Source organism: the organism of the source record quoted next, unplaced genomic scaffold (genome assembly GCF_019419815.1).
Source record: "Pyrus x bretschneideri cultivar Hongxiangsu unplaced genomic scaffold, Pyrus_bretschneideri_v1 Contig44, whole genome shotgun sequence".
Classification (NCBI taxonomy): domain Eukaryota; kingdom Viridiplantae; phylum Streptophyta; class Magnoliopsida; order Rosales; family Rosaceae; genus Pyrus; species Pyrus x bretschneideri.
This window is the reverse complement of record NW_025999768.1, coordinates 2,101,470-2,126,614: the sequence shown is the minus strand read 5'-3', so window position 1 is coordinate 2,126,614 and position 25,145 is coordinate 2,101,470. Positions and strand designations below refer to the sequence as shown.

General features: G+C 34.4%; 3 protein-coding genes across 10 annotated transcripts in view; all 3 read left to right on the top strand.

The window, feature by feature from the left end:
- LOC103939136 (disease resistance protein RPV1) overlaps nt 1-25,145 on the top strand; it is an 87,462-nt gene that overhangs the window by 19,776 nt on the left and 42,541 nt on the right. The window lies entirely within an intron of this gene.
- Nucleotides 3,631-6,725, top strand: LOC125469662 (disease resistance protein RPV1-like). 5 transcript variants are annotated; one of them, XM_048567307.1, is made up of 4 exons: nt 3,631-4,407; nt 4,531-4,701; nt 5,287-5,378; nt 5,498-5,732. In XM_048567307.1, the coding sequence occupies exons 1-3, from the start codon at nt 4,310-4,312 to the stop codon at nt 5,288-5,290; spliced, it is 273 nt and encodes a 90-aa protein (XP_048423264.1). In that variant the 5' UTR covers nt 3,631-4,309; the 3' UTR covers nt 5,291-5,378; nt 5,498-5,732. The 5 variants fall into 5 exon arrangements, with proteins under 5 accessions (XP_048423264.1, XP_048423263.1, XP_048423262.1 ...); XM_048567306.1 differs by lacking the exon at nt 5,498-5,732 and adding an exon at nt 5,993-6,725 and having other exon boundaries at nt 3,658-4,701; XM_048567305.1 differs by lacking the exon at nt 5,498-5,732 and adding an exon at nt 6,017-6,725 and having other exon boundaries at nt 3,659-4,701.
- Nucleotides 15,175-25,116, top strand: LOC108866578 (disease resistance protein RPV1-like). 4 transcript variants are annotated; one of them, XM_048567297.1, is made up of 6 exons: nt 15,175-16,376; nt 21,177-22,269; nt 22,501-22,782; nt 22,916-23,467; nt 23,592-24,155; nt 24,332-25,116. In XM_048567297.1, the coding sequence occupies exons 1-6, from the start codon at nt 15,835-15,837 to the stop codon at nt 24,938-24,940; spliced, it is 3,642 nt and encodes a 1,213-aa protein (XP_048423254.1). In that variant the 5' UTR covers nt 15,175-15,834; the 3' UTR covers nt 24,941-25,116. The 4 variants fall into 4 exon arrangements, with proteins under 4 accessions (XP_048423254.1, XP_048423253.1, XP_048423255.1 ...); XM_048567296.1 differs by having other exon boundaries at nt 15,179-16,376; nt 24,281-25,116; XM_048567299.1 differs by lacking the exon at nt 15,175-16,376 and adding an exon at nt 18,991-19,354 and having other exon boundaries at nt 24,281-25,116.

Below are 25,145 nucleotides of genomic sequence, written 5' to 3'. Positions count from 1 at the left end.
CCATAATCTAATGTTCCCTTGATGTATCTAAGCACTCTTTTGGCTGTTCCAAAGTGTTTGTTTGTAGGACAGTGCATGAATCGGGCTAGAAGGCTTGCAACATACATTATATCCGGTCGAGTAGCTGTGAGATACAACAAACTTCCCACAATTCTTCGATACTGTTCCTCACTTGCTAAACCACTGCCATCATCTTTGCATAGCTTTTTTGATAAAACAAGAGGTGCGAACACAGATTTACAATCATTCAAACCAAACTTATCCAACAAGGAAGCTGCATACTTTCTTTGATGGATTAAAATGCTTATGTGAGTTTAAATGACTCCCATACCAAGAAAATGGTGAAGAAGTCCCAAATCTGTCATTTCATACTTTATCATCATGTCTTCCTTGAACTCCTTCAACATCTCATTGCTATTTCCAGTATACACTATGTCATCCACATAAATTGAAACAATTAGAATTTCTCCTCCCCTTGCTTTGATGTAAAAAGTAGCTTCACTTTGACTTTTCACAAACCCACAGTGAGCAAGGTAGGTATCAATTTCACTATACCAGGCCCTTGGTGCCTGTTTTAGACCATACAAAGCTTTATGAAGCTTGTACACCTTGTCTTCACTCCCCTTGATCACAAACCCATCTGGTTGTTCTACATAACCTTCTTCTTCGAGTACTCCATTCAGAAAGGCAGATTTTACATCTAGTTGGTATAATTTCCAACTTTTCTGAGCTGCCAAAGCAATTAGAGTCTGAATTGTATCAAGTCTATCTACAGGTGCAAACGTTTCATTGTAATCAACACCTCGTTTCTGAGCATATCCCTTGGCTACCAACCTTGCCTTATGCTTTTGCACTGTCCCATCAAGATTAAGCTTAGTCTTGAACACCCACTTAACCCCAATTATAGGTTTATCACTTGGTCTGTTCACTAGATCCCATGTTGCATTCTTCTCAATCATTGACAATTCATCTTTCATAGCCTTCATCCATGATTCATCTTTAGCTGCCTCTTCAAACTTTTCAGGTTCCATAATGCAAAGATTGCATTGTGCTAGAACATCATCTAGATTCCTCCATCTCAATGGAGTGTGATCAAAGGCTTGAGTCTTTCTCATGCTGCTGTTCACATCACTTACAGATTCATGAGAAGATACCAGACTTGGTGACAAAGCACAGTCATTATCTTCTGAAGTTGTCCCTGATGAAGTACATTTAGGCATCTTAGATAACTCATTATGATTCAACACAGTTACATAATTCTCAGAAGCTTTCTTCCATTCCCAAGCTACATTTTCATCAAACACTACATCCCTTGAGAGTATAAGCTTTTTTTTACTAAGGGGGTCATACACTCTGTACCCCTTTTCACAGGTTGCATAACCTACAAATATGCCCTTGACACTCTTTGCATCTAGTTTCTGTCTCAACTCACTTGGTGTGTGTACATAACACAAACAACCAAAGATTCTAAGATGTGCAATTCCAGGTTTTCGACCACTGAATGCTTCAAATGGAGTTACTTCTCCAAGAGCTCTTGTAGGACACCTATTCAGTATGTAGACAGCTGTGAGTACATATTCTGCCCATAAATAGTAAGGTAATCCTTTGTCATAAAGCATAGCTTTTGCCATTTCAACTACAGCTCTATTTTTCCTCTCTACCACTTCATTCTGTTGTGGAGTATAAGCCATAGAAAACTGTCTTTGAATCCCTGCATCTTCACACATTTTGTTGAATTCACAAGATGTGAATTCACCCCCTCTGTCACTTCTCAGACATTTTACTTTAAAGCCACTTTGCAACTCCACCATGGATTTGAATTTTCTAAAACAGATCAATGCATCTGACTTGTATTTCAGAAAATAAACCCACATCATTCTTGTACAGTCATCTACAAGAAGCATAAAATATTTGTTACCCGCAAGAGAGTCATTTTGCATAGGACCACAAAGATCTACATGCACCAGCTCTAGAGGTTTGCTTGCTCTCCATGCTTGATTCTTTGGAAACCATTCTCTATGCTGTTTCCCAAACTGACAGCCTTCACAAACTTCATCCACTTTTTCTAAAACTGGAAGACCATGCACCATTTCTTTGTTCTTAAGCTGTTGAAGACCTCTAAAATGCAGATGGCCTAGTCTTTTGTGCCATATCCAAGTAGACTTAGAAATACTTGTTCTTAGTACGACCTGATCATTTGGTATCAGTGTCAAAGGATAACACCTGTTGTTTTTCATTTCAACCTTGAGTACCAGACAATCCAAAGAATGACCATCAAAGATACTACACATCTTTCCTTCAAATACCAGGTAGTAACCATGTTCATCCATCTGACCCACACTTAACAAGTTTTCCTTCAAACCAGGTAAGTAAATTACTTCTTTGACATATTTTCTACCTTTGTTTGTGTCTATCACAAGTGTACCAAAACCTGCCACATTCATGAGTTCTCCTGTGGGCATTTGAACTTTGCCAACCATATTTGTCGTCATGTCTATCAACAACTTTGAATCCCTTATCATATGGTTGCTACAACCACTGTCAACATACCATTCTCCATTCACTTTTGATTCAGTGATTGTACTATTTGCATAAAACAGGTTCCCTGTCACCTCTACTTGATTAGCATTGTTTGCCTTTTGCACTGATTTGCCTATTGTGCACTCTCTAGCCCAGTGTCCAAACTTTTCACAGTTATAACATTTAGGTTTCCCTTTATACCTACATTGTCCAAAGTGAAACTTAGAGCATACCACTGTGGTTTTGTACCTATTTGACCCATTGACTGTGCATTATGTGCAGAATTAGCAGGAAATTTCTGCTGAAACTTGGGTTTTGAACCCCATTTCTTGCCCTTATTATTCCAATTCTTCTGGAACTGAGATGAACCAGATTGACCTTCGCCTCTATTTTGCTCTTTTGGACTCACTGAGAAAGATGAGAATGCTTTCCCAATAATATCAACAGTATGCAGATCAAACCGTTGTTCTTGACTCTTTAAGATTGCAACTACTTCCTGCAATTCTACAGTCTCTAGACACTTTGTATTTTCTATAACCAAACAGATAGAAACATAAGGTTTACTAAGACTAATCAGAACCTTCTGCACAAGTCTCTCATTCGACAGAGATTCATCAAATGTTCTCATCTGATTAATTAGTTCATTCAACCGTGTAAGATAAGCTAGATAAAGACTCATCATCTCGCATCCTAGCATATTCAAATTCTCTTCTAAGATTCTGCAATTTCACAGATCGTACCTGATCACCACCATGATATTTTCCGTACAACAAATCCCATGCCATCTTAGCTGACTCGGCATTGGTGATTCGTGGGAAGATTTGATCCAACACTGCATTCTGAATGATTCCCAAAGCCTTTGTGTCTTTCATCAAAACAGCTACCATTTCTTCATCATCCTTCGATGCTTCTCCAGCTTCCTTCTTCTTCGGATTGGAGGTTGTAATCCCCTTCTCTACCAGATTCCATAACCCAAGAGATTTGAATATTGTTGCCATTTTAATTCTCCAAAACTCGTAGTTCTCACTGGAGAAAATGGGAGTCCTCACTTCAGAGCCTCCAGATCTAGACATGTTTTTTATCTGAATCGACAACCTTCACGGAACTTCAAGAGAGCTTCAATTGAGCTCGATAACTTCATAAATTTACGCCCAGATTGTTAAATCCAACCTGGCTCTGAGGCCATGTTAGTGTAAATAAATTCACTCGATTAGGATCTAAAGAGAGAGCTGGACAGAAAAAACAACAATGAACAAATTGGAAGCTGAATGGTTTCTTTTCTCTCTTGCTAAAGTTGCAGAGGAATATTTTCTCTGTGTGTTAAAGAGAGCACGAAGCTCTTGCTTTTACATAACTGTTGGCCTTTAACTTGGGACCACACATACACTACATTTCATCTTAGTCACTCATCTACCTAATTAAATGGATCAACCAACACATGGCACTCATGGCCTTTTACAAAACAGAACTTTACACTTGGCATTATTTTGCACAAGTGGATACACCAATTTAAGAAATCTTATTCTAAACTTTTCAGCTCAACACTTATAATTCAACAATCGGTTCGGCAATACAAACATAATCACTGCCATTTTTCAGTTGTGATCTGAACCACTGCAGTGCCATAACAGTGGATACCGCCATGACAGCCCACGAAGCCTCCTCTTCATCCTCCTCCAAGTCAAACTTTGGAATTACGGCGTGTTCTTGAGCTTCCGAGGCGAAGACACGCGCAAGGGCTTCACAGGCCACCTCCACGCGGCATTCAAAGACGGGATACCAGGCTTATATGGATGAGGACGATCTAAAAAGAGGGGAAGAAATAAAAGACGAACTGTTCCGGGCAATCGAAGAGTCGCGGATCTCTATCATTGTCTTCTCAAAGAGGTATGCGGATTTGAGTTGGTGTCTTGACGAGCTGGTGAAGATCATGGAGTGCAGATCCAAACTGGGGCGACATGTTTTGCCAATATTCTATCATGTTGATCCTGTTGATCCTTCACATGTCAGGAAGCAGGACGGAGATTTAGCCGAAGCATTTCATAAGCACGAAGAGGGCATCGATGAAGAAAAAGATGGCAAGAAACGTGAAGCTAAACAAAAAAGGGTAGAGCAGTGGAGAGAGGCTCTTACAAAAGCTGCAAACTTGTCTGGCCACCACCTTCAAATCACTGACAATGGGTAACCATTCAACTGCTTTCCATGATTGAAACATTTTAGTGAATGAGTTAAATCTCTCATATAATTAACATGTTTAATTAACATTTTACAGAAGCTAAACATTAATTAGCATGCTTAATTAAGGGGTGTGTTATCCACACAACCCATTTTACTTCTCACACATCCCTTGATAATTTATGTCTGTTGATCTTCTTCAATTCATCCAATCTGACGGTCGAAAATTAAAAATGTGTGTGAGATTACATGTGTGAGAGACATTTTAAATTAGACGCACTACACGCTTTTTACGAATTTTATAACGTCAGATTCTCATTCAGTTGTTGTTTTAAATTTGGGCTTCCGTTTGGTTTGGCATCCTTTTCTCCAAAAGGTAACATTGTTTCTAATGCCGAATCAAATTTTGATTTCTTGGGTCATATTTATGTAGTTTTGTAAAGAGAAATTGTTTACAAGTGCAAACAACTGCCAGATTTTATTTTGAATTCTGAATATGCCAATAGAACCATATAATTATAATAGTTGGGACAGTTACCGTAAATCTTTTTGTGACGTTTTTTAATGGATGTATTATTCCATTGTTTTCAGGTGAGGGACAGAAGTCCCCGGCAGCAATCTCTTTGTGATCATTGCTGGGAAAATATCATGGTCATTTTGAGTTCGGATTCAGCTAGCATGTGGTAAGCGTTTCTTTTCCGATTACTTTCATTTGTTTATTTGTGAATCAATAACTTTTTTAGAAATAATGAATGTCACAATTGCTGATAAATTGATACTTTGTTCGGAGCTTGAATTTTAGATCTGTGCAAGCTATCCATATATGGATAAATGCTATGGACTCTTCTCAACCTATGGACCTCAAATTTTAGTCTTCCATCATTTATCCTACCCCACTATGTATGGAGTTATTACATTTGCAATCATATTAATTCCTTGAAAACAATATTTATATTTCTCTGTAAACTGCTAATTTTGGAATATACTATCATTTCCTTGCTGGTACATTAAAATGAAAATACGAAAAGTAGTCTCAATCTCGCCTGGGGGTGTTGTATGCCAATTCCATGCTACGAGGCACTTCATTTAGGGCTATCTGAGGAAGAGAGGTATTGGGTGTCTGAGACAAGGGGTTTCAGGTTAGGGAACCAAAACGTTCAGTTTCGTCTTGTTCATTGTACAATGTCTTTTTATGTCAGCTCAGTTGAGTGTATATAAAAACGAAGCTGCATATCTTACCGACCCCATTCACTTATCTATCACTCTCTTCATTTATGATTGTGTTGAATTTATTCAGGTAAAATGTATCTTATTCATGCAGTTCAAGGTGATGCATTCAAGTCTCGCAGCGACGCGCGGGCACATTTTCTAGTACGAGCAAAAAGCAATCTCGAAGACAGACAAGGAAGCTTTGATCTCATTAGCTACTGCATTAAACAGATGCATCAAACAAAAGCAATCTCGAAGACAGACAAGGAAGCTTTGATCTCATTAGCGTAAAATTACATGAAATGGGCCCAGTCTAAAACTTATAAGAGGCTAAGTTGTACATTTGTTGAATTCATCTAGCGAGGGCTATTTCTTTATCTTATCAAACAAATGATATACTTCTGCTTTCAGAAAGAGAGAATACAAATACATGGCAACGATCAAAGTTTAAGTTCCTCGCTACTAAAGCATACCTCATGGCTCAACCTAATAAATTTAACAACTACTCTCAGCTCTAAATCTTAAGAATAATCAGAAATCCAACAACTTCAATTCGCAACCTATGCAAAAACTTTCAGCTTTTCCCTCGAATTTTCCTCCATTTTCTCAGCAACCAAACACAACACTAACATACAAAGCAATGAAGTTTGAAACAGAAATCGAAACTCACATCGCGGCCTGTGTGGTGGGAGGAGGAGGAAGATGAGGAGGGTTTGGACTATGCATCTTCATCGCCGGAGTCGGCCACCGGAATGAGAAGCTCACAATCTCGCGGTACTCTGTCTCTGCTCGCTATTCCTTTGTATTTTTGGCATTTCAAATATTTTGTTTTATTTAAATAAATTTAATTATTATTTTAATTGGGCAAGGATTATTAAAGAATGAAAATAGTTAATCCTGTTTTTTCAATTATTTAAAAATATAATAATACAGTGGAGATTATTACGTGCATGTGTGGACTTCAAGGAAATGTGTTTTGTTGTACCGCTATTTAAATAAGGCGCCGATTAATTAACGCTTAATCTCTAACCGGTATCCTCAGTGGATCCTTTTAGTAAGGATCCTATTATTTATATTGTTAATTAGTTTCATGGGAAATAATCCAACTACTTATAAACATATGTAAAGTTCATCTTTCCATTAATGTGAGATTCATTTTCAATAGAGGCATGCAATTACCGAACATAAACTCAATTTGGTAGGTGGGGACAAAATCGTTATTCTAGTAAACTGATGTCCAAGAAACTATGGTTTTGTTTGGAGAAAACGGGGGTTAATCTAGCATGGACAAAATTCTGAAAAAAAATATGTAAAACCTCAACTTCTTCATGACCATGCGAGCCATGACGCTTCTCATCATACCCAGCACACAAATGAGTATTACTACAGATGAACCGAAATGGAAAAGGCAAAAACTACTTTGAAAACAAAACATTGCACTCTCACCCAGACCACCCTCAACGGCGTCATCAACCTCTTTCTCATCTCCCCAGCTCAACTAATCGGATTTTCCCTTTGAATGCATATTTCATAGTGTCCAGTAGCATCAGATGATTTGGTCCTCGTTTTACAAACAATTAATTTTTGACATTGACTAGTTGTTTTTGTTATTTGGAACATGAAAAGAAAACTTTGTTGGCTGATGAGGTTTCTCGTCATGTTGTTCAGCAGCAGTTGATTTGATCCTCTTGATTCGACATCGGCTAGCATTTTAACCACCATTTGGACTCGGTCTTTGTTGGAAATTTTGAGTAGATGTTTCATTGTCTCATATTGATTACCACCAAAAAGTTCTTGTCTTAGAAAGTTGGAGTGATGGACCATATAAAACAAAATTGAGCTCAACCTTAGAGATGAGCTTTGAGATGTGCTAATTAATTGATAATTAATATATACTTAATCTATAATTAATTATTAAAACATGGGCCGTAGGTTTGGGCTCATGCTCTAATAATTAAGTTTTTTAATTAATTATTTTGAACTAATTTCATATTTAATTTATTAAATAATTTTTATATCAATAGACTCATCTTTTCATATGAAATCTAAAGCGATGAAAGAATGTCAAGGGGCAAAGCACCCCTCTGAGAAGTTGTCTCCTAATAGACGCATTCCATACTCACACATGTTGCAAACAGGCATAAATATATTATATATACATCCATTTGCATGACATTTAGAATACAGAAAAATCAAACTCTTCTTCTACAATCCCAAACCTTCTTACTGAGAAAATCACAAAGAAATTCTCCAGAAGTCTAGTTTTCCGGTGCTGGAATCTCGACTTAGATCGTTGAATCAACAGACGTTTGTAGAACTACAAGCACATAGTAGGGACAAAATTCTGTTTCAAGGACATTACGGTATGCAAGCTTCGATCCTCAATTATTCTGTTTAATATTATTTCGTTGTATTCATACTCTGTTAAATTATTTGTTCGCATTTATTATTTATTAGCGTATATAAATTTATCATTGATTGTTGATATTTATCCAATAGTCTTAACTCTCTTTTTCACTTATTTTTTTAATTTAAAAAAAAAAACAAAAACGTGTCCCGTTTCAAATATTAGCATTGCCTCATGGTGCAAGGAAGCATGAAGATATGGTAGAGACGATGCTTTGATGCAGGCTAACTAGCTTTGATGAATTGAGGAAGGTAAATGTTAAGGGGACTCTTTAAAGTGAGACTTTCTATAAACTTTTTGTTATCTCACAGTTTAATTTTACTTTTTGTGCCAACATTATAAAATATTAGGTCAAAAAAATGAGGAGGCAGAGAATTCATAGAAAGTTTCACTTTTGTGAGTCTCATTAACATCTCTCATTGAGGAATTATGAAGTGTTGGTAGGAAGGATTGCTCAATCCCTTCAAAATTTTTTGTTAAGGGCCGAACTAATTACGATGTACCTTTAGTTTAAGTCAATCGGTTGTGGTCTTTGGTGATATTAACATAGGGACATGATATCCACACACCTCTTTTTATTTCTCACACATTCTTCTAATTTTCGGCCGTCGAATTGAAGAATATTAAAAGACAGAAATTAATAAAATATATATGAGAACTAATAAAAGATGAATGAATAGCACACCCTTAATGCAGATGGAGATGCAAAGGGGTCCTTCAAGACAAATTAGTGGTCATGGGAGTGGGCACATCAAGAGTATTATAAGGCACTAATTAATAAGTTATTCCGGAAGAATTAGACCCCAAAGGCAAGCAGAAAGCAAAAGGATGGTGGAATATCGGCGTTCTTGTCTATACATTTGACTTTGGCATTGCTCCATGACGAAAGGAAAAAGACATCCAATAAATTATAACAATAACTTCTTCGCAGTAATTACAACTATTCAACTAATTAATCAATAATGTATTATTTTATGTTGAAATTTGAAAGCATTTGAGATGTAGCATGTACAACAACTATATAAAATAAATAAAAAGTGATGTTAAGTAGATTAAATTTGTAAATTAAATTTGTAAACTAAATAATATGTCACCAATAAAAAATAAGTACGTCAATCAACAGTTAAATAATAATATAATCATTAATTTCCACATCATTTAGTTTATAAATTTTTATCTACAAATTTAGTCTTTTTAGCATTAATCATAAACAAAAGTGATCAAAAAAGAAAAAAAAAACTTAAATGTGAAAGGATTAAGGATAATTAAAAACCATTATTTAAATAATGGGTGCTTGTGTTTGATTTTTTCAGGAGTTTGACAAGATGAATGGGAGTGGGTGGTAAGGTTTGTTGGGCTCTAAATTCGGTTGTTTCTTCCCTCATTCGCCTGGGACTTTCATATATTTTCTCCGGAGACCATCAATTTCCTTTTCTTCATGGGTGTGTTATCCACACATCCCAAATTACTTCTCACACACCCCTTATTAATTTCTGTTTGTTGATCTTTTTCAATTCAACAGATCCAACGGCCGAAAATTAGAAAGGTATGTGAGAAGTAAAATAGGGTGCCCCTTTCTTCAAGGCGGCCTCTTCTTGAGAGAGAGGGAGGAGATTTCGCATAAATGGTAGTGAAGTAGTTGAAGAGTCCCTACCCCATCAATTAGAGGAGTTTTCGTATAAAATTACAAAGGAAAATTTTGTTTGAATTCATATTTTGTATCTCAACACCCTTCTTACTTTTTATATCCACATTGTATTTGATTTATCTATCATTATCTATTTACACCCAACATTATTTCTGAAATTGCTCTTACTTATCAAAACTCAACTCAATCAAACTTCTTTTATACACACAACTCAATCTATTTAAAAATAAAAAATAACCAGTCCATCATCTCCAAGGAGCAAATCCACTTCCCTCTCTCTTTAAAAAAATCCTTCAATCTCCCACGGTTGTCATTCTACACCCCCATCTACTCCTCTATAGTCATTCAAACCTCTTCCTCTTCCCTTTCTGCATCATTTGACATCTGTAAATTTCTAGAATACTAATTAGCTCAATAATCGGTATGAGCTCCTGGTTAGAGTGTTTAATGAGTTTGGTATGTTTCAATTAAATGAGAATCTCTTAGCCTCTATATTCATATTTGTGGTAGAAAAATAGGTACGTCCATGATAACTTTTGGTAGATCAATGAATATTTTTAACCGTGGATATTTATTAGATACAAAAGTTGCAGACAACAATTCACATTACATTGAACTATGGCTAAAAAGTATGTCGCCTTTGCTCGCCTTTGCATGTGTATAGGTGAACTCATAGCTAAGCAATTTTTATTGTGGAGCAAAACTTCGAGAATTGATTTAACAGGGATGTGTAATTGAGTTTATGCATTTTAATGATTAAATTGATAAATATTTCGATCATATATGGATTTAATATCGTAATATCTTTTAGCCTCTCTATGCCACAAAAGTTGCAGACAAAAATTCACATACATAGAAGTGTGGTTAAAAAGTATATCGCATTTGCATGTTTTATAGGTGAACTCATAGGTAAGCAATTTTATTGTTGACCAAAACTTCGGGAATTGATCTAACTTGAATGTATAATTGAGCTTATGCATTTTAATGATTAAATTCATAAAATCTCGACCACATATGAATTTAATATCGTATTGCCTTTTAGCCTCTATATTGGTATCTGTAGCAAAAAAATGGGTACCTCCATGAGAAAATTATGTAGATCGATGAATATTTTCAATCTGGATATTTATTAGATATCAGAAATTAGAAGTCTATACGCGAAAGTTTAAGTCAATGCCACGTACAATATTTGTTAAGATATATTTAGGCAACTGTTATTAGCACTCCAAAAATCTTATTCTACACTCTGCACAAGTGAGTGCCAAATGAGATTTTTAGAGTACTAATGACAATTTTCTATATTTATATACATTTTATTTTAGTTTGGAAGTCGACTTCCTCTTTTTTTTTTTTTTTCTTTCTTTATCAAGTTGGGAGTATCACTGACTGTGACCCTGTGCAAGTTATTGATTTGTTTTGAATAATCAACATTATTTCTTACAATGTCTTGGGTGTATGAATAACAGAAAGAAAACGGTCATGCTACAAGCTAATAGTAGTAATACTAACTAGTAAACAACTTGTGCATGATGTTTGCTTATAAATAAGTGGCATGAAAGGACAAATGTGTAGGTTTCATGCAGGACTCGGAATAGTATTGATGTTTGCTTATAACCAAGTGGCATGAAGGAACAAATGTGTATGTTTCATGCATGACTTGGAATAGTATTAGTCGTCGGGAGATTTTGCATCAATTTGTTTTTGTTTTTAATATGTATATATAAAGTTCTATTTTAATGGGATTTCTCACCACCCTAAGTTGTGATAATGCCTTTATTTATCGTTGTTATGTTTGCTTATAAATAAGTGGCATGAAAGGACAAATGTGTAGGTTTCATGCAGGACTTGGAATAGTATTGATGTTTGCTTATAAACAAGTGGCATGAAGGAACAAATGTGTATGTTTCATGCATGACTTGGAATAGTATTAGTCGTCGGGAGATTTTGCATCAATTTGTTTTTGTTTTTAATATGTATATATAAAGTTCTATTTTAATGGGATTTCTCACCACCCCTAAGTTGTGATAATGCCTTTATTTATATTTGTTATGTGAGTTTAATTAAATTTTGAGATTGTGTTTATCCACTACATACATTTCGATTTTTTTTTTTTATTTATATTTGTTATGTGAGTTTAATTAAATTTTGAGATTGTGTTTATCCACTACATACATTTCGATTTTTTTTTTTTTGAGTCGAGCGATAGTATTAGAAAGTTGGATGTTAGATTAGTCACCAACAGAATTCGAACTCATGCCGTCATGCAAGAGTACATCACTTTTTCACCACTATGGTAAAGGCCACTTGCCAACAAGTTGATTGACATGTGTGACTTTACTATTACTATTCCAAGTCATGCATGAAACATACGCATTTGTCCCTTCATGCCACTTGGTTATAAGCAAACATCATGTACAAGTTGTTTACTAATTAGTACTACTCTTATTCAGCTTGTAGCATGACCGTTTTCTTTTTGTTATTCATACGCCCAAGACATTGTAAGAAATAATGTTTGGTTATTCAAAACGAATCAACAACTAGTTACACAGGGTCACAGTCAGTGATACTCCCAACTTGATAAAGAAAGAAAAAAAAAAAGGAAGTCGACTTCCAAACTAAAATAAAATGTATATAAATATAGAAATTTTTTATTAGCACTCCAAAAATCTCATTTGGCACTCCAAACTTTTTATAATTAGAAAGAAATATACACTTGTGCAAAATGTAGAATGATATTTTTGGAGTGCTAATAATAGTTCCCTAAATATATCTTAACAAATATTGTGCATGGCATTGACTTAGACTTTCGCAAATAGACTTATAATTTCTGATATCTAATAAATATTCAGATTGAAAATATTCATCGATCTATAAAATTTTCTCATGGAGGTACCCATTTTTTTTGCCACAAATACCAATATAGAGGCTTAAAAGATACTACGATATTAAATTCATATGCGGTCGAGATATTTATGAATTTAATCATTAAAATGTATAAGTTCAATTATACATTCAAGTTAGATCAATTCCCGAAGTTTTGGTCAACAATAAAAACTGCTTACCTATGAGTTCACCTATAAAATGTGCAAAGGCGATATGTTGTTTTACCATAATTCTATGTATTGTGAATTTTTATCCCCAACTTTTGTGGCATATAGAGACTAAAAGATACTACGATATTAAATCCCTATGTGGTTGAAATATTTATCAGTTTAATGATTAAAATGTATAAACTCAATTACACATCCAAGTTAGATCAATTCCCGAAGTTTTGCTCCACAATAAAAACTGCTTAGCTATGAGTTCACCTTTAAAACGTGCAAAGGCGATGTACTTTTTAGCCACAATTCAATGTAATGTGAATTGTTGACCGCAACTTTTGTATCTAATAAATATCCACGGTTTCAAAAAAAAAAAAAAAAAAAAAGGTTAAAAATATTCATTGATCAACCAAAAGTTATCATGGACATACCCATTTTTCTACCACAAATAGGAATAGAAGATTCTCATTTAGTTGAAACATACCAAACTCATTAAACACTCTAACCAGAAGCTCGTTTAATTGAAAAGAAAAAGGAATCAATACATAAAAATTGAACCAATCGATTAAACACATACCAATTAAAAGCTAATTAGTGCTCTAGAAATTTAGAGATGTCAAATGATGAAGAAAAGGAAGAGGAAGAGGTTTGGATGACTACAAAGGAGTAGATAGGGGTGCAGAATGACAACCATGAGAGATGGAAGGATTTTTTAAAGAGAGAGAGAAGGGGCCTTGCTCCATGGCGATGATGGACTAGTTAGGGTTTTAATTTGTATTGTTAAGTAGATTGAGTTGGGGGTAAAAAGAAATTTGATTGAGTTGAATTTTGATAAGTAAGGGCAGTTTCGGAAATAACATTGGGGGTAAAGAGATAATGATAGATAAATCAAATAATCCATTTTGAATAGAAAAGGGATTATGAGGATGGACTCCAATAATGCATATAAGCACAGATTAAAAAATTATTAACAAAGTAAAAAAAAAAAAAAAAAAAAAAAAAAAGGATTATACGACGAGCATGTCTATGATGCTCCACTGTAAAAAAACTGAAACAGTGCGGTCAACAAAGAAGAAACCAAGGGCAGTTTCTCCCTAATTGATGAGATAGGGACTTCCCAACTAGTTCACCTAACATTTATGCGAAAACTCCTCTAATTGATGAGATAAGGACTCTTCAACTACTTCATTACCATTTATAATTGGAAAATTTTATTTGAACTCATATTTAAAATTTTATTTGAACTCATATTTTGTATCTAAATACTCAGCTTACTATTTATACCCATATTGTAGAGGAGTTTTCGCATAAATGTTAGGTGAACTAGCTGGGAAGTCCCTATCTCATCAATTAGGGAGAAACTGCCCTTGGTTTCTTCTTTGTTGACCGCACTGTTTCAGTTTTTTTACAGTGGAGCATCATAGACATGCTCGTCGTATAATCCTTTTTTTATTTTTTTTTTATTTTTTTTACACTTTGTTAATAATTTTTTAATCTGTGCTTATATGCATTATTGGAGTCCATCCTCATAATCCCTTTTCTATTCAAAATGGATGATTTTAAAACTTTTAATTTGTCATCTTTCTCTTGGTTTGGCTAATTCATTTAAGTGTTTTAGAGTTGTTAGAACTGCTTTTAGACAATATTTTCAAGCATTTGGGACGATGTTGGTATGAAAAATGATTAATGCTTTTAAAGGATAGAAGTGTTTTTAATGGATAGAATTTTACTAAAAATTTTGATGAGCTTCTAATGAAAGTGCTTATATACAAAAATCGCTTCTAAAGAACAAACAAACAGAGGTGGTTTCTAAAGTGCTTTTAGTAAAGCGCTTATCCGTTTTTGTAAAGTGCTTTTTCATTGTTTGAATGTACTTTTAAAATGATTGAAGATGCTTTTGGTGAAAATATTTTTGGAAACAATCCTTAGTAAAAATGCTAGTAAATCTACAAAAAGTACTTAAAGTGCTTTCAAGAAAAAGCGCATAACTAGTGCTTCCTATTATGTGTCGGTACACTTTTGTCTCCCTAGTGCCTAGACTGAAGGTGCTTTACTTTGAATAAGAATTAGTTTAATCATTGGTTAACATTTATTAATTTCAGATTTTACACAAATAATATGGTTTGCCTATTTATTATAAGGAAATGCTAAGGAGACTCGCTTAAAAATGAGAATCTCTATAGACTTTCTATCACCTCATGTTTTTTACACAATATTTGATAATTTTGACACGGAAATTGTGTTAAAAACATAAGGTGGTAGAGAATTCGTAGAGAGTCATTTTGAAGAGTCTTCTTAGCATTTCTTCATTATATAATAGTTAGATTATTAAATTTGGTTGAACTTTAGCATAATTGATATTTAAAGAGTAATATCGAAAATAAAAAAAATTTAAATTACGACATTGCAAAATAAAAAACAAAATAAAACATAGAGCGAAAAAATTTAAATGAGAATGTTACTAACATTGGTTCGGAATTAACATTAAGAGGAAATATAAGTTTCTACCCTCCTATTCTTGAAAAGCAAACATGATCCTTCTCTTCAACGTGAATAAAACATCTTTCAGAGTTTCCAAGAATTTTTTGGATAGTCTTTGTCCTTCCATGTTCCTTTCTTACATCTTTTCCTCTCTCTTTCCCTGTACCTTCTCGCCCAGCAGGATGTTGTTTCTCAAGTCACTATGTAAACATTATTATATAAACTTCTGTTTTTGTTGATTGAAGGATCTTGACTTGGGTTTTGGTATGTTTCAGTATCATCGGTTCGGCAACACAAACACAACCACTGTCATTTTTTCAGTCGTGATCTGAACCCACTGCAGCACCATAACGATGGATATCGCCATGACAGCCCACGGTGCCTCCTCTTCATCATCCTCCTCAAAACTCTGGAAGTACGACGTGTTCTTGAGCTTTAGAGGCGAAGACACACGCAAGGGCTTCACGGGCCATCTCCACAGAGCATTGGAAGAAAAGGGCTACAAGGCCTTTATTGATGAGGACGATCTGAAAAGAGGGGAAGAAATAAAGCCCGAACTGTTGCGAGCCATCGAAGAGTCAACGATCTCTATCATTGTCTTCTCAAAGAGGTACGCGGATTCGAGTTGGTGTCTCGACGAGCTGGTGAAGATCATGGAGTGCAGATCCAAACTGAAGCAACATGTTTTGCCAATATTCTATGATGTTGAAGCTTCAGACATCAGGAAGCAGGAAGGTAGTTTAGCCCCAATGTTTCAGAAGCACGAAGAGAACATCCGTAAAGAAAATGATGACAAAAAACGGGAAGCCAAGAGAGAAAGGGTAGAGCAGTGGAGAGAGGCTCTTACTGAAGCTGCAAACTTGTCTGGTTACGATCTTAAAAACACTGAGAACGGGTAACTACTTATTTTATTCTACTTTAATTATTTAACTGGAAAATTTAGAGACTGTATTCAATTGAGAATTTGAGAGACTTTAATAGATTTATAAATCTATGGATTTTTATGGAGTTTATTGATTCAATTCCCTTGAAATCTTATGGGAGAGGTGAGAGTTGTGGATTTTTAAGTATCCACAAATCTTACCCCTTCTCGTAAGATTTCAAAGAAATTCAATCAAAATTTTATATAAAATATCTACAAATCGGTTAAACTTTGTAAAATTTTATTAAAATCTCTCAAATCTCAATAGAATATGCTCGCATAGCTTTCCCCTGTAGAACTCCTTTTTCTTTACCTTTAGCCCATCATTTACATTTTTCCAGACTGCACGTCGTACTTGTGTCTCTTCCCCTCCACTTAACTCTAGAATTAATTGTAAAAAAAATAAATAAATAAACTCTAGAATTAACACTCACGAACACCCGACAACCACACCGAACTCTATCACATTATTGCCTTCCCCTTCACTTTCACTTTCACACGTTCATTTTCCTCTCTTTTCTCTTCATCCTTTCTATCTCTCTCCTCACACTCACTCCCTTCACCGTCGTCGTCAAAGCCCATGATTTCCGTCTTCAAATCGCGGCTAAGGGTCGAGATAAGTGGCTGCGATTGAAGGTCGATTTGCTGCCATATCTGCTCGGCATCGAATCCTTCGATCAAGACCTGATGTAACGGCGATTTGGGAGTGATTAGCGCTCGGGACTACTCGTTAATATTTTTTTGGTTGAAAAGGAGATGAAAAACGGAAGGGGGTTAGGGTTTGGGGTCTCTTAGTGAGAAAATCGCAGGGGTTTATTAATTTGGAAAACTAAAAATGATTTGAAACTTTGACTGTTAACTATAAAGATAAAATAAAAGGTATGGTGAATAGTATCATGTTTGACTTTTTAGTGTAAAAATATAATTTTTATTTAAAGTGAAAGGTATTGCGAACTTTTTGTTACAACGGACATGATTAGAAACAAGGTGTTAAATCAAAGTCAAACAATTTAATGCTTTAGTTATTTTAATGGGAATTGTTATTAGCACTTTAAAAAACTCATTATACATTCCAAACTTTTTATATTAGAAAAGAAAAATACACTTGTAAGGAGTGTAGAATAAGATTTTTGAAGTGTCAATAATACTCTTTTTAATTAGTTACTAGCCTATGGACATACAAAAAGTGTGTGAATTTTTTTTATTTTCGTTTTTAAAATAGAATGAGAAGGGAGAGAGGAAGAGAGTGATAGAGAATCTGGAAGTGGGAAGTTTTTTTTTTTTTTCTTCTTTTTAAAATTAGAAATATGTTAGAATTACATGTATGTGAGACTTTGAAAAAACAGCAAAATTTGGTTATGTAAAATTACATTTCTACCCATATTTCTTATTCATATTTTGTTGTAGTTAAAGGGTTAAACTGATAATTTCATATGATTTTGGTTGATAATTAATGTTTTATTAATTAGTAGAAATGTGTATATATATTTTAAATACGTATTAATCTACTAATAAAATATTATTTATTAACCAAAAGTTCATAAAAGTATTATTTTAATCCTCTCATTAAAATTGTACAAAAACAGAATACATGATCAATTTAGTAATTATATACAATACAAATTTTGCTATTTTTTTACACAAACATCACAGCCTAGTAAACATAACACACCCTACTTAAAAGTTAAAAAGTAGATGCAAGTAACCTTTTACTACAGTGGTGGAAAATAGTTGAGCTCTTACATAACATCTTGTCGGTGGTAAATCTAACACATAATCCAATAAAATCTATTATATGACCAAAAAAAAAAAAAGGTTAAAAATTAGATTAAAAAAGTTAAGTAGGTTTTTTTTAAGCTCACGTCTCCCACGTCAGCCCCTTCCCCTTCTTCCAAGTTCCAGCCCAATTTTATTTCCTTTTTTTTTTCATTTTTTTATAACAATTAATAGACAAGTTTAATTATGCATGTATAACGTGTGGGCGTATGACTAGTAATTTTTTTATTTTTTATTTTGAACAAATGATATTATCTACACTAAAGGGGAGAGGTAGACTTAGTCTTACAATGAGCTAGCAATAATGTTGTTCAAATTTGCTTTTGGTGAGAATCGAGCTTAAGATCTGTCCCTTACAAGTGAAGAAAAATACCACTAGAATGAAATACTAAGTGACGACTAGTAATTAACAATATTAACTTTAAAATTAAGTGAAATGACACATGTAAAAAAATAATAATAAAGAGACATGCAACTAGGGACATCAAACCCTTGGTCGTTGACTGGGCTTTAATTAGAAAAATTCATTAAATTTGCTTTATGACTTAGATTACATAATTTTGTAGTCCTAAAGCCCCTTATTATGTGATGATACATTTAGTTATGTTTGTTTATAAATTTGACTAATTAATGATTGTTTTAAATTTTGTAAGAATTAAAATTTTATATTAATTTAACGTGCATGGACATTAATAGGCGAAATTTTCAAACTAGATTTTCAAAGTTGCATGATAATAATTTATTTATTGATGTCAAGTAAATTGTTGTACATGATAATACTCTATAGGCCCGTTTTGTGAGTCGACGGGATAGGCTGTCAACCGTTAAAATGGACTCAAGTCCATTGTCGGCCGTTTGACGCGAATGATGAGCATTAGGGATGATGGGATTCCAATTGTGGTTACAAGTCCAGAAAAGGGCTGGTTTCATAACCTGTCCATTAACATGGGTTATGAGTCAAGGTGGGGTTGGTCGTCGCGAGCAGCAGCAGCAGAGCCGTGGAATCATCGGGAGCAGCGGCGTGGGGTCGTCGTAAGCACAAGCCCAACATTCCAGAAACGAACCTTCTCCGATGACTCTTCTACCACAGTCGATTACGATCACAGTTACTACGATCCCCTCTTTGATTGATCCCCTTCTGCTGCTTCAATCGTCTTCGCCCCCTCCCCTGTCCAGTAATTTTCTACTATCCTTTTTGTATTTTCTTTGATCTCAATTGCCTTGTTTTCGTTTCTGGAATGTTGGGTTTAGCGCGTGGGATCGACCTTTCTGTGTTTTCTTTGCACTTCTACTTTTCGATTCAATCCTAATCTAGATGAGATCATCTGCACCTAAGGATGACAACGGTTCGTTTTTGAGATGGAAATGTTATATCTATCCCTATAACCATTAAAATTAATCATATCCATATCCGTAAATCAACTATCGGGTATTATCTATAACCATACGCATCGGATAACAATTTTTCATCGGATAACGGTTATATCCATCTTCGTCAATACAAAAAATATATTTGTCTAATTGACACATGATAATTTAGTAAATATTATTTTCATCATTAAATATTTGATGTATAAAATGATTTAATGAATGGATCTTGTGAAGTATAAAATTAAAGGAAAACTAATGAAAAGAGCTTGAAAACTTTGAGTTTTAATGATAAAGACAAAATAAATGGTAAAATGAATAGTACCAGGATTGACTTTTTAGTGTAAAAATGTGGTTTTTCATTAAAGTGAATAATACCGTGAGCTTTTCGTTAAAACTTCCTAAAATTAAAGTTAAATATTGATAATGTTGGCTGATCTTTGATATCTTCCATAAGCACCATTGAATTTCATATATTTTGATTCATATCAAAACTTTTGAACTTTTGCACAAAATGTAACTCACACAATATAATTTTTGTATTCTTAAGATAATGGATTCGCTAAATAATGAATATATATATATATATATATAATAATTTAATATTATATATACTTATATTATATATTATTAGGTTTGGATTTGGATACGGATACGGATTGAAGATCTCTATAAGCATATCCAAAATCATAGCCAAATAATATTCACGGTTTTTCCCCATACCCAAAATACACCTGAATTTTTAATACCCAAATCCAATTTATTCAGATGGTTATCCACAATTATCGGGTTTAACGGTTAGAATTGACATCCTTATCCACGCCAAATAGTATATGAATAACCAAACCCATCCCATCCAACCCTAGCCTAACCACTCCACCAAACATGCCCTATAGGTAAATAACTTGCCTATACTATCTAGGTGAATATGCAATAAATATGTAAATTACTTTAAAAAAACAAAATGTACAATAAGCCCACAATGCCACAAATTAAAAAAAGTAAATTAGTGAATATGTAATCTAAATGGGAATTGTTATTAACACTCTAAAAGTCTCATTTGACACTCCATTTAGAAAGAAAAATGCACTTGTGAGAAGTATAGAAATTTTGTTTTTGAAGTGCTAATAATAGTTCTCAAATATATTAGTGAATATATATACTGCATAGTCTTGCCGATTAAATTAGTGAATATAAATTAGTAAATCAGTATAAATCTAGGTAAATTACGAGAAGCTCAATATGCATAGGTTAATGTACATAGTCTTGCAGATATAATTATTGAACACACAATACAATATTTAAAAACACGCAAAGAAAATAATTAGCTTTTATTGTCTAGATTGTGTAGGTTATCTAATGGCTTAAGAACACATTTGATAATAGGTGCTACTGGTGTAAGCTGTAAATAATTTGTAAAAATAGGTTATTTGGCGACATGACAACTTACGTAATAATAGGTCACTTATTTGTCCACAAAGAAAATCAGCTCCACTAGAAACGCATTTCATCTACATTTTGTTTTTATATGAACAATATATATTTCTTCTGATTAGTTGATTCTTGCAAATGGTAACTTACTACAAGTTTGCACCGTCATTTGTATTTTCTTACAAATTGTGTTTTCAGGCATGAAGCAAAGCTTATTCAAAAAATTATTTATGAAAATATATGGAAATGGCTCCCTAGCACAAACAAATTACATGTGGCCAAGCACCCAATTGGAATCAATTCTCGTGTTGAAGATATTATCACCTACCTGTCAAGTGGTGAATCGAAAGATGTTGTCATGGTTGGAATTTGGGGGATGGGTGGATTGGGTAAAACAACGGCTGCCAAAGCCATTTATAACCATATGCATCCTAAGTTTGAATCCAAGAGTTTCCTTGCCGACGTTAGCGACACTACAAGTAAACATGGCCTGGTTGATTTGCAAAAAAAACTTATTTCTGACATCTTGCAAATGAAGTTTGAAATAAGCTGTGTTGATGAAGGTATCGGTCTGATAAAACAACAGTTTCGACATAGAAAGGTACTTGTCATCTTGGACAACATAGATAAAGAGGAACAATTGGATGCAATAACTGGAAACCATGATTGTTTTGGCGCAGGAAGTAGAATTATCATAACGACACGAAATGAACGTCTACTAATAAATGTGGACAAAGTATATCCGGCTCAGAAATTGAATGAAGGAGAAGCTCTGGAGTTCTTTAGTTGGCATGCATTTCGAAATAGTCGGCCTAATGAAGGATATCTTCAACTCTCAGAAAAAGTTGTTTCTTACTGTGATGGTTTGCCACTAGCCCTTGAAGTTTTAGGTTCTTCTTTGTTTAAAAGAACCATAGCATGGTGGGAATGTCAATTGAAGAAATTGGAAAGAATTCCTGATGGAAAAATAATAAAACCGCTAAGAATGAGCTTTAACGGGCTAGATGATACGGAGAAGACTACATTCCTTAACATATTTTGTTTCTTTATTGGAGAGGACAAGGACCATGTCGCAAAATTATTAGATATATGTGGATTTTTTGCAACAGTAGGAATTAGTGTCCTCTGTGAACGATGCCTTGTAACTGTTGAAGACAAGATGTTGTGTATGCATGATTTGCTTAAAGAAATGGCCAAAGTAATCATTTCTGAGAAATCTCATGATCACCCTGGAAAATGGAGCAGGTTATGGAATCATGAAGATGTCATCGATGTATTGACATATAAATCTGTAAGTACATTCCCAATAAAATTTTGGATTTTTGCATCGTACAAGAAAAGCATGTCTATTATACTTTAAACAACATTCATGTGTAAATATATGCGGTTGCGCAAGGAAAGCTCAATTAGCCAACAATAGTACTTGCATATATATTCACTCTACGTGATTTTTCCTAATAAATAATAATACATGTAAACATATGCAATCCCTTTCTTACGCAGTATAACCTTTTGTTAACAGGGAACTGAAGAAGTTGAAGGACTTGCTCTACATTTGCCTTATGGTTATGACAATGCTAGTTTCAGTACAGAAGCATTTGCTAATATGAAGAAACTGAGGTTGCTCCGGCTCTACGACGTAGAGCTTAATGGAGAATACAAACATCTTCCCAAAGAGTTAATATGGTTGTGTTGGCGTTACTTCCCTTTGCAGTTCATACCAGATGACTTTTTTAATCAACCAAGACTAGTTGTTTTAGAGATGCAGTGGAGCAAACTGGTACAAGTTTGGGAGGGTTCCAAGGTACAATGAATTACACCTGATGATGTTGTGTTTCTATTTGTTTTTTGGATTTCTTCTCTTTTTTTATTTTTTTATTTTATAACATCTTCATTTCGGATATTAATTTCAATTTTCTTTTGATTTTCTGCAACAGTCGCTACATAACTTGAAAATCCTTAATCTCAGCTGGTCTCGTTCCTTACAGAAATCACCAAACTTTTCACAAGTCCCAAATCTTGAAGAGTTGATATTGGAAGGTTGTGAGAGTTTGTTCAAGATTCACCCCTCCATTGGTCATCTTGAAAGACTTTCTTTGGTGAACCTTAACGGTTGCTGTAAGCTTATTTCTCTTCCAAGGGATTTCTATAAATTGAAATTTGTTGAGACTCTTCTTCTTAATAGATGTTCCAAATTCAGAGAATTGCATGAGGATATAGGGGAAATGATATCACTGAGAACACTTGAAGCAGAGCATGCATCCATAAGAGAAGTACCACCTTCGATGCTAAGATTGAAGAATCTCACTCGTTTATCCCTTGACTACATCAGCTTAGGAGAATACAAACATCTTTCCAAAGAGTTAATATGGTTGCGTTGGGAAGGATGCCCTTTAAAGTCCATGCCAGATGACTTTTTTAATCAAAATAAACTAGTTGTTTTAGAGATGAAGTTTAGCGAACTGGTACAAGCTTGGGAGGGTTCCAAGGTATAATGAATTACACCTCATGATGTTTTATTTTTGTTTTTTGGATTTTTTTTTTTTTTTAAATTTTTTGTAACATCTTCATTTCCGATATTAATTTAAATTTTCTTTTGATTTTCTGCAACAGTTGCTACATAACTTGAAAACCCTTGATCTCAGCTATTCCATTTGCCTAATTAAATCACCGGACTTTTCACAAGTCCCAAATCTTGAGGAGTTGATATTGGAATGCTGTTTGAATTTGTCTGAGATTCACCCCTCCATTGGTTATCTTAAAAGACTTTCTTTGGTGAACCTTCACCAGTGTCGCAAACTTATTTCTCTTCCAGGGGATTTCTACAAGTCGAAATCTGTTGAGACTCTTCTTCTTAATAATTGTTATCAATTCAAAGAACTGCATGATGATATAGGGGAGATGATATCATTGAGAACACTTGAAGCATATAATACAGCCATAAGAGAAGTACCACCTTCCATAGTAGGATTGAAGAATCTGACTCGTTTATCCATAGTAGGATTGAAGTACGTAGAGCCTAATGGAGAATACAAACATCTTCCCAAGGAGTTAATATGGTTGCGTTGGTTTGGATGCCCTTTATTGTCCATACCAGATGACTTTTTTAATCAAGATAAACTAGTTGTTTTAGAGATGCAGCGGAGCTTTCTGGTACAAGTTTGGGAGGGTTCCAAGGTACAATGAATTACACCTGATGATGTTCTGTTTCTATTTGTTTTTTGGATTTCTTTCTCTTCTTTATTTTATAACATCTTCATTTTGGATATTAATTTCAATTTTCCTTTGATTTTCTGTAACAGTCACTACATAACCTGAAAACCCTTGATCTCAGCTATTCCTATTCCTTACAGAAATCACCGGACTTTTCACAAGTCCCAAATCTTGAAGAGTTGAAATTGGAATGGTGTTCTAGTTTGTCCGAGATTCACCCCTCCATTGGTCATCTTAAAAGACTTTCTTTGGTGAACCTTATAAGGTGTCACAATCTTTGTTCTCTTCCAAAGGATTTTTATAAGTCGAAATCTGTTGAGACTCTTCTTCTTAATAGGTGTTGGAAATTCAGAGAAGTGCATGAGGATATAGGGGAGATGATATCACTGAGAACACTTGAAGCAGAGCAAACAGACATAAGAGAAGTACCACCTTCCATAGTAAGATTGAAGAATCTCACTCGTTTATCCCTACAAGGTGTGCAACGTATTCATTTGCCACATTCGTTACACGGCTTAAACTCTTTAAGGGAATTAAATCTCTCACTATGCAAATTAGCTGATGATGAAATCCCTAAGGATCTTGGGAGTCTAATTTCTTTACAAGTTTTGGATCTTTCACGGAATGATTTTCATACCCTACCCAGTCTCAGTGGTCTTTCAAAGCTTGAAACTCTGCGGTTAAATAGATGCTTTAACCTTCGTACAATCCCTGATATACCACCAAATGTGAAAGTTCAGCATGAGTAATATCTTGAGGTCGATGCGTGCAATGTTATGTAGGCAGAGAAGATTGGGAGGAGCTACTATATGAAGATTATCTTTTCAAGCTTTTACTTTGGAGTTTGAGGATCTTTGGGGCTCTTGAAGCAGATACTACAGCCACAAGACAAGTACCACCTTCCATAGTAGGATTGAAGAATCTCACTTTTATCTCTGAGTACTGTGCCTAGTC